Source organism: Nannospalax galili, unplaced genomic scaffold, assembly GCF_000622305.1.
Source record: "Nannospalax galili isolate Female #2095 unplaced genomic scaffold, S.galili_v1.0 scaffold781, whole genome shotgun sequence".
Taxonomy (NCBI): Eukaryota; Metazoa; Chordata; class Mammalia; order Rodentia; family Spalacidae; genus Nannospalax; species Nannospalax galili.
Window position 1 is genome coordinate 2,838,648 of NW_008346898.1, and position 9,943 is coordinate 2,848,590.

The following is a 9,943-nucleotide window of genomic DNA, read 5'->3' on the forward strand; positions in this document are numbered from 1 at the left end:
TCTGGCCTACGCGCGCGCGCGCGCACACACACACACACACACACACACACACACACACACGTACTCACGCGCGCACACACACACGTACACATGCACACACACCAACTACATTTCAGAACCACTCAAAACTGCACAACTTGGCCTTCTGTGAGGTCAGATCTTAACAATGTTTCAGGTCAAATGTCAGCCATGGGGTCAGTCAGAGAATCAGAGACAACTCCAGGAAGAATTGTGCATGGGGCTGGGAGACAGCTGGAGGGACCAAGGAAGCCATCTGAGCATGGAAGGTGTGGAAATGTGATTGGGAACCATCACATTTGCCATAGCCCTCCTGTTAACGTGACTTTTCAGAGTTCTTAGCTGTGAGTCTCAGGTGTACAGAGCACTCCAAGGAGGGCATGACTTTAATGTTAAAGCTCAAGATCCCTCTTTCTCATATTGCCTGACAAAATGAAAACCTAAATTCATCTGAAACATGTGTGTTCATGTGGGTACAGGTACACTTAACTGCATATGCCTGTACATATGTATGTACATGTGTATGGAGACCAGAGGACAACCTTGGTTGTTGTCCCTCAAGCACCATCGACCTCCTTTTTGATGGTCTCTAACTGGCCTAGAGCACACCAAGTAGGCTAGGCTGGCTGGTTAGCAATCCCCAGGGATCTGCCTGTCTCTGCTGTTAGAAATAAAATCTGAAGTCCAAGAACACCACCAATACTGCATAAAGAACATTCAGATGAAGCAAAAGTAACTGGGCAAGGCAGTTTGTCCTTTTGTGAAAGGGTGTGTTGTGCGGTCCAGCAGGCACACCAGACCTAGAAATTTGGTAGATTTTTATCCCTAACAAAAGAGTACTGTGTCTTTTCCCCATTGTCTGGGGTCCGACCTCACAGTCTTTTCTGCTTGGCTAATTTAAAAGAATCCATGCAAAGGAGGGGGAAAGAAGGTTGACCAAAGAGAGGGAAGGGCTCCTCCACCCTGAGCCATCAGGTTTGGAAACGCATCAGGAACTTTTCATAATCAAAAGCATTACAGGGTATAGGGGATTAAAAGATTAGAATTTCTTGTCATAAACCAAAAGCTTCATAGGGTCTGAAAGAAAAGACCAATTTTCATGTTTCTTACACTCCCTCCCCAGCACTGGGATTACAAATGCAGGCAACCACACCTGACCTTTTCTTCAATGGTTGTAGCTTATTTTTGTGCATAGTTTTTATTTATGCACACAGTGTATCAGATCCACCTTCAGCTCCATCCTTTCAACTCTCCTGACTCTCCCAGTTTCATATTCTTTTTTTTCAATGATCCACTGAATCTAATTAGTGCTGCCTATATGTGCATGTGTAAAGGGTTATTCACTGGGGCATGTGTAACCTGCTAGTGACCACTCCTCTCCCTAATGAAAAGTGACTCTCCGTCCCTAGATGCCATCAATTGCCAGTTAGATGAATTTCCCCAATAGAAAGTCAGCAGATTCGATTCTTTGTCTTTGCAGTTTAAAAAAAAAAAACAGTTATTAAGAATTTGAAAATAACCTTCAGAGGAGGAATAATGAGAGTTATTTTAAAATCACAATGAGGGGAGTCAGATTTCTTTCTAGCAGGTGTGTCACCCTTCAAATAAAGGAGGAGCCCGTGGGAGGGGGCCCATCACACTCAAGGAACATTGTGAGGGAGTTGAGCACACCGGGATTCCGATCAATTTTCCTCAGACTTTTCTTCTCATAAATCCCTCTGAGGGGTCTCCCCAGTCACCTAACCAGACAGGATTCTTAGGTCATGGTGCCATTTGGAGAGACTCTGTTATTGACTGAATTGTGTCCTCCAATTCATATGTTGAAGTCCCAAGCCTCAGTACCTGAGACTGTGGCTGATTTGAAAAGCAGGGTCTTTAAAGAGGTGGCTAAGAGCCAGGTATGGGGAAACATGCCTGTAATCCCACATTCAGATGATGGAGACAGGAGGATGTGGCATCAAGGCCAGCCTCAGCTACACAGTAAGAGCATGTATTCAAAAACCAAGGGCTGGTGCAATGAGATAACTCAGTGGATAAGGGTGCTTGCCTCCAAGCTTGCTGACCTGAGCTCAAGCCCCAGAAACTACATGGTAGAAGGAGAGAACCATCTCCTACAAATTGTCCCTTGACTTGCACACATGTGCCATGCTATGCATGCACTCACATCCATACACAAACAAATAAATGAATAAATGTAATAAAAATTGTTTTATTAAAAATCCAAAGACTGGTTTGTAGTTCAGTGGTAGAGCTTTTATCTAGCATGCACAAGGCCCTGGTTCAATTCCCCGTGCGGCATTCATAGAAAATAAAGTAGGAGAGATGGCTCAGCGGTTAAGAGCACCTTTGCACTTCCAAAAGACCCGAGTTCAGTTCCCAGAACCCACATCAGGCAGCTCACAACCACCTGAAACTATAGTTCCAGAGGATCTGACGCTCTCTTCGGGTCTCTGTGGGTACCTGCACACACGTGGCAGATACACACATAAGTAACAAAAAATTTAAAGTAAGGTAAAATGAGGTTGTATGTGTAGGTTCTGGTCCACTAAGATTGATGTCCTTATGAGAGAGGATTAGTCCCTGGTTGAGAATATGATGTGAGAACAGAGAGAAGACAGTCATCTGCTACCCTAGGAGAGAGACTTCAGAGAGCCCATCCCTACCATGCTGAGCTTGGGTTTCCAATTTCCAGAACTCTGAGAAAGTGTGTTTCTGTTGTTTAAGCCACCTGGCCTGGACGGTACTTCTGCAAACTTTCACACTGCCCAGCATCTCTCTAGGGATGGAGAGCTACAAGCCATCCCCCCTGCTCCTATCCAGACTAGTTCCAGCTCCTCCCAAGATGAAAAATCTTGTTCCCAGGCAACACATAAATGCCATAAAACCAGACCACAGCTGGGCCCCTGTCTGACCTGTGTTAACGTCACGTTTCCTATCTTAGCTACTCACGTGCCAGACTAGGGCATGACTGCAGGCAAGCTGGGGACCCCAGGATCAAGAAAGATCAGAAGCAATGGCTTTGATGGCTCTGACATCCCACCCACCACGCCCACACTGCTCCTTGAATTAAGGAGCTGTCACTCACAGCAGATCTCTGGGGCTGGAATTTTCCTTTATACTGCAGAAGCCTCCCCCGGGGACAATCATAATCAGGACTTTCCTACATCAAGATGGAGAGAGTGACCCAGAGCCACGGAGTTGTTTTTCTAACAGACAACAGTGTGACCTTGCTAACAAGCTGTGCTCAGCTCAACCCAGTGTGTGAAAGACACACCAGCACTCTGTGCCTAACCAGTACATGGCGGTCTTACCCCGAAATCTGTTCTCTCCACCCTGCTCACGAACCAGCAAGACATTGCAGACAACCCCAGCCAAGGACAGCAGTGGCCAGCGTCAGTGGATTCTGCTTTTTATGGCCCACACATCTCACATCTGCTCACTAAACTTTGCCCCAGTGGAAGGTCCTCTAGCCCTGTCCTGGACTACAGTGTCCACCTTGTCATTTCCAGTCACCAGGGTGTTCCCCAGCACAGGGGCTTGGCCTCCTAAGTGGTAGGATTACAGGCATGCACTGCCAAAACTGTTATTCCACAGACCTTTTGAATGGGATCATTCTTTGTTGAGGCTCTATCCTGTGCATGAAAGGATGCTAGTTAGCACTCAGTAAAATACCCAATTGGATACCCATACTATATTCAATTGTTGCCCAGTGTCCCCAGGGGTTGAGTATACTTCAGATGTATACTCAAACCACCTGGGAAGCTCTTTCAGCAAAACCAATGCTTGGGCTGGGGATGTAGCTCAGTTGATAGACTGCCTGCTCACCATGCCCAAAGCCCTGGGTGTGGTGATGCACGCTTATAATGCTAGCACATGGGAGGCAAAGGCAGGAAGATCAGAAGTTTGAGGTCATCCTCCATAATGTACTGATTTTCAGGGCAGCCTGGGATGTGTGTATGTGTGTGTGTGTGTGTGTGTGTGTGTGTGTGTGTGTGTGTGTGTGTGTGTGTGTGTGTGTGGTGGAGGGGGGGGAGAAAAGGGGAGGGGACGGGAGAGGGGAGGTGGAGAGGGGAGAAAAGAGGGGAGACAGAGAGGAGGGAGGAAGGAGGAGAGAGGAGAAAGAGAGGAGAATTGGAATGAATGCTTGAGCTCCACTCCAAGCCTGGTAAATGAAAAACTAAGGACTAAGGACACTGGCTTAAGTGTTTTTTAAGATACAGCTAGAATTGAGAAGCCTCATCAGAATCACCCTTGGAGCATGTAAACTAACTCTGCTCATTCATCTCTGGTTTAAAAAACATCAAACGGCATCTCATTAAACATGGAAAGCATCAGCTCCTCAGCATGTCATGTGAAGTTCTCCAGCTGTGGGCCCTACTTACCTTCAGCCTTCCAGTTCACCCATCTCCTGCCCTCTCTGGACCAGGGGACCCTCCCCAAAGAGTCTTCCATGTTGACAGGCTATCATATGCGTCTGAGTTTTGTCAGTCTAAAATAGTGCTCAGTTTCCCATCCTCCTGGCAAAACATTACTAATTTTTCTTAACTCAGTAGCAAGCCCCGTTGTGAAACCTGACTCTCCTCACCCTGGGGACAAGCTTACTGGGTGCATCCTCCAACAATGTAGGCCACATGGCCTTGATCCTTCTGCCTCCACCTCCCGGGTGCTGGGATTACAGGCATGCACCACCATGCCCAGTGTATGTGGTGTTGGGAAACACACCCAGGGTTTTATGCATGCTAGGCAAATGTGCTATCAACTGAGCCACATCCACAGAGCTCTACCACATCCTAAACAAGTTCTGACATTGCAACTGAGCAGCAACTTGTCTGTAGGGCATTCTCTCCAGACACTGCCCTGAGCTTGAGATGGAGGCCTTGTAATGAGAGCCTCAACTCACAAAAGCAAAGGCCCTTCTGAACAGAGCTGTTCTCCCTGCCCTTGGAAGGAGCCACCATTTCCTGGGGGTCTAGAGTTGTGGGGGGCACAGGAGGACCTTTGGTGAACCCTCTTAGCTCAAGGAAACAGAGACAGTCCATCATATCTCTTGTGCAACCAGCAGTCTTCTTAATTCTCAATCTGCCTTGTCACTTGACTATTCCAAGGTCTACAGTAGTTCATCAGGGGGCAAAAAACTGCCAGGGAATACTTCAAGGGCTCATTACTGTCTCTGCTGTCTCCTCCTACCTCTCTGCCCTCTCCCCGTGCTTCAAACTCTATCATAGGACCACACGCACTCAAACCCACCAGGTTCCTCAGGCCTTCTTGCCTTGTTTTGATGCCTCGGCACATGCTATTCCCTCTGCCTGGAGCATCTTTCTCTCTATGCACCTGGACTCTCCCACTTATCCTTCAGTTCTCAGCTCTGTGGCCCCCAGGCACCCTGAGCTAGGCCTTCCCACAGCACCTACACTCTGTCCCATGTCACAGGAAGGCTCCTGCCATTCACTGTACCACATTTGCACAGATAGGGCCACTCCTATCCTCCACTGAGGGACTGTATGACTGGCAAGCCACTTAACTACTCTGAGCCTCAGGTTCCTGGGACCACAGCCACCATGTGAAAAACAGGTATCACATGGAAGGGCCCAACCCTGTGCACACGGCACACATCATCACACATACTAGATGAGTGGGGAACAGCACCTGCACCCAGGTACACATTCTGCTGGTCCAGGTCCTTCTCTAGAAGGCTGGAGGGCTAGTCCAGCTGGGTTATTGCTAAGAATTCCCCAACATAGGTTCTTGAAGTTCTGAAGAGCTCTGTTCAGTCTCCTGATCTAAGGGGCTCTGTGCCCCAACCCAGGACCCCAGCATACACAGAGGTGAGGCAGACATCACAAAGCAGTGCAGGAAGCAATGCTGGGGTGGGGTGCAGAGTCCATAGGCTCAGACAGGGAGGTTGTTCTGTTCATGGGGTCAGCAAAGGTTGGCAGAGGGGAGAGGGAGGTGTTCATGGAGGCATCCTGGGGCCCGAAAGAGCATAGTGTTCCTAGAGAGGTGAGAAAGCTCTTGAGTGAGAGCTAGGAGTGCCTTGTCTGCTTTGTTCTGCTTTGAAGAGGGCAGGAGTGGAAGGCAGGTGGGAGGTAGAGCCAGGGAGACAATGGGAGTAGCAGCCAGGCTGAACAGGGTAGACAGCATCCTATGAACATGGGCAGCCAACGGACAGGAGAGGATTGGATGGAGGAGGTCACTCAGGTTGGTAAAGGATGTCATGGAGGAAGGGGGAGGCTATGAGGAGAAAGACATGGGATAAGAGCAGAGGCTATATAGAGGAAGGGAGACTGGAGTAGAGGTGGAGGCTGTGAAGGAGGTAAAGGGGGGCTGGGATGGAAGTGAGTGAGGCTGGGGTAGAGCTGAGGGGCTGTGGTCAAAGGGGGCTGAGTAGAGGTGAGGAGGGCTAGGGTGAAGGTGCGGGATGGGGTGAAGGTGAGGGGCTGAGGTAGAGGTGAGGGTTGAAGTGGAGGTGAGGGGGCTAGGGTGGAGGTGAGGAGGCTGGAAAGCAAGACACCATTTAGGAAGCCAAGGGAAAGGATGCTTCAGACTCATAAGCTTGCTGAATATCTCCAGACAGTTACCCTGTAAGCCTCCAAGCCAAAGCCACCGTGCCTAGGAGAAGGCAGTCCTCAGACACAACCTGGAAAGTGATGTTTGACTGTTGAACACTAGAGTTACCAGTTTCTTATGCTTTTAGAGCTCGGACTTACTCTACCCGTGCTTCTTTCTGAGTGACACAACGTTCCTTTCTGTTTTCTGCATGACCCTCACACGTCTTCCTCTCCCTGTATGAAGCCCTGGCTTCTTAAAGGAGGTAACAGGGTGTGATCATTGTCCTGATGTGCCCACGACCATCCAGGTTTTGAAATCTTGCAGATTAGAACAGTCAGTCACCATCTGCACCTACTTGCTCAGCTCTGGGAGTTCAGAACAGGGTCGGCTTGTCACAAAGCATTCAGCTAATTCCCTCAATAGGATAAGCCTAAGAAGATGCACTCGACACTGAAAAGTGGCTGTGGACCAGTGGAAGGGCAGATGAGTGACCTGGAACCTAATCCAGTGCAAATCTCTTCCCACTCTGTCTACCTCAAAAGCCCAGAACAAAATGAACTACATTGTCCCCAAACATAAGACCCCACAAGTGCATTCCACTTCCCACATGTCCGACCAGGATGGGCTCCCTATGCACCTGGTCATTTGGTCTGAGAAAGCATTTGTGACAGAAAAAAGGTTCTGATTATACAGGGATACACACACCTTTAAAAGGAGGGATCTTAGGGCACCAAAACCAAGGTGGTCCTTGATCACACGGGGTCACATTTTCCTGGTCTTTGTATACACACACACACACACACACACACACACACACACACACTCACTCACTCATTTTAAAATTCTGCAGTTTGGTATCAGAAAAATGGCAACAACAACAACAAAAAAAAAACACCACCGTTCATTTAACATCTGGCATCCTGTAACAATATCAGCAGGCTCTCTCAAACCCCGCGCAGCCTCAGGCGCCCTCCTCTCTGAGTAACAGGTTGTTTTCAGCCTCCAACAGACCATCACAGCTGGCTTCACATTCTCTGCTATAAACAGTTTACGCCAAAAAACCAATCAATACAGTTTTTTAAAGCAACACATAGAGCAAAGAAGTCATTTAAAACAATCAGGCAGCGCAAACTGACCCAGAGGGATTTACTCTGCCCCTGGCCAGCCTTCCCTCGGACGCTCCCTACACCGGATCCCCGCCCACCTGCCACCTGTCCAGGTGGGGATACCCGGGGTACCTTTTGGAGGAAAGCCATCCTCGGCCTGTACTGCTGGCCTTGGTGTCGGATCGTCATCCTGGACCCGGTTGAATTCACGACCACGACACGAATGGGAGCTCACAAGCCAGCCTGGCCCGCCCCAGCCTGGGCGTGGACCCGGAGCGTGCTGGGCCCGGGCTGCCTCCTGCTGCCCCCTCGACTCTCCCCTCTCACCAGCCGACATGCAAAGCAGCTGGAATTCGCGCCAGCCAATCAGTGAGTGGAGCAGCGCGCTTATTAGCATGCACTGCGCGGGCTCCCACCTGCCGCCAGGGGGCGGCGTCCGGCTCCACCTGGACCCAGTTCAGATGAAACAGGCGAGTCAGGGATGCTAGAGTTCTGTCCCAAGGTGTGAGCCAGTTTCCATGCGCAGAGTGATGTGCAGAAGTGAGAGGAATCACTCACTAAGAAAGCGCCGTGGAAACGGGGGCTTTCCCATGCCGAGTTACAGAAAAGCCGGGCATCTTTGGGCAAGTTCTTTAAAAGCTCTAAGAATCCATTTCCTTATGAGAGAAGTGAAAAAAAATTTAAAACCAGTTCCTCATATTCAGTAGAAACGTTGGCCATTAATAGATGAATGGGTAACACAGCGATTGTCCTTAGGCAAATACTTTAAAATTTTTTAAAAAGATGAGAGGTGGCCTTTTATGATTGAGTCAATAAATAATAGACTAATTGGTAAGATGTTGATTCTAAGAAGCAGAGCAGGGGAGGGAGAGGAAGGCTATAGTCTCTACTGAGCAAGTTGTGTGGCCTTGGGCAAGTTATAGTTCTCTGGTTCTTGTTTGTGCTTGCTTGACTTTAATATACTTCTCAAGGGAACTTTTAAATGAACTGCAAAATTGAGCCAAAAATAAAAGGAGGAGACGGAGGAGGAGGAGGAGGAGGAGGAGGAGGAAGCGACTGCAAAATAGCCAAAAATAAAAGGAGGAGATGGAGGAGGAGGAGGAGGAGGAGGAGGCTTTCTGTTATCATCTTTCCCCTCAATACTCACAGCCTTCCCCATGGTCAACCTCATGGTCAACCTCCCTCCGGAGAGCAGTGCACTCACTACAATTGATGAAAGGATGAAGCCCCTAATTAGTCAGCAAGACCCCTTCAGCTTTGCCTATCAAGCACTTTCTTCCATCTTCCTAAGCAGGGTAGAGCATGTTTAAGTTGGAAGAACACAAATGGATTTGCCTCAGAGAAGCTCGCTCAATTGGTCTCCCTTCAAATTATGTCTTTATCCAATGTTTTTTTCTTTCAGACCATATTTGTTTCTAAGGATCTGATGAAAGCTATGGACACACTCAGAAAACACACTTATGAACATACAAACACACTCACATAACACTGACTCAAGTTTGCAAACAATATCAAAGGGCTCATGATTTGCATCATAGCCTCCAGTTTAGAGGACCTGAGCCCTGCAGGGACCCATTGGCACAGAGGACCAGAGACCCTGCCAAGCAAACCAGACTGCTGAGAAGTATGTTCTTCATGTGAGCCAATATTCAAAGAAAGTGCTGGACAATCTTGACTTTTCTTCATGGAACAGTGGTTAAAAGAACTGACTGCTCTTGCAGAACACCCAAGTTCTATTCCCAGAACCCACATGGTGACTAACAACCATCCTTAACTCCAATTCCAGGGGATCTGATGCCCTCTTCTGTCCTCCTTGGGCATTGCATGACACAGGTGCACTTACACACAGGCAGCCGATACACTCCTATACATAAAATAAAAATAAAATATTTTAAAAACAAGCAAATAAACCCCAAGTTTCCTTCCCCACACCAGCACTCCCTAATTCTATAAATCCTGAGCAGAGAAAAGAGAAGTGACTTTTCTGGGATGAAGGATGGAGAATTTAAACTATTCAGGAACAAAGAGGGGTTAAAAAATGAAAGGGGTGGGACTGGAGAGATGGCTCAGTGGTTAAGAGTACTGGCTGCTATTACAGAGGACCCAGGTTCGATTCCCAGCACCAACATAGCAGCTAACAACCATCCGTAACTCCAGTTCCAGGGGATCCAACACCCTTTTCTGACCTCCATAGGCATTGCATGACATGGGTGCACTTTTATGCATGCAGGCAATACACTGATACACATATAATAAAAACGATAAAATAA

At 48.2% G+C, this 9,943-nt stretch overlaps 1 protein-coding gene across 2 annotated transcripts in view; it reads right to left on the bottom strand.

The window, feature by feature from the left end:
• Window positions 1-8,015, bottom strand: part of Rgs9 (regulator of G protein signaling 9) — a 78,758-nt gene extending 70,743 nt beyond the window's left edge. The window contains exon 1 of one of the 2 annotated variants that reach the window (XM_008843206.3): window positions 7,806-8,015. In XM_008843206.3, coding sequence (XP_008841428.1) covers window positions 7,806-7,862 — 57 coding nt within the window. In that variant the 5' untranslated portion in view covers window positions 7,863-8,015. The remainder of the gene's footprint in view (window positions 1-7,805) is intronic. The other variant, XM_029568408.1, reaches the window with a different exon arrangement.
• Between the last annotated feature and the right edge of the window lie 1,928 nt (window positions 8,016-9,943).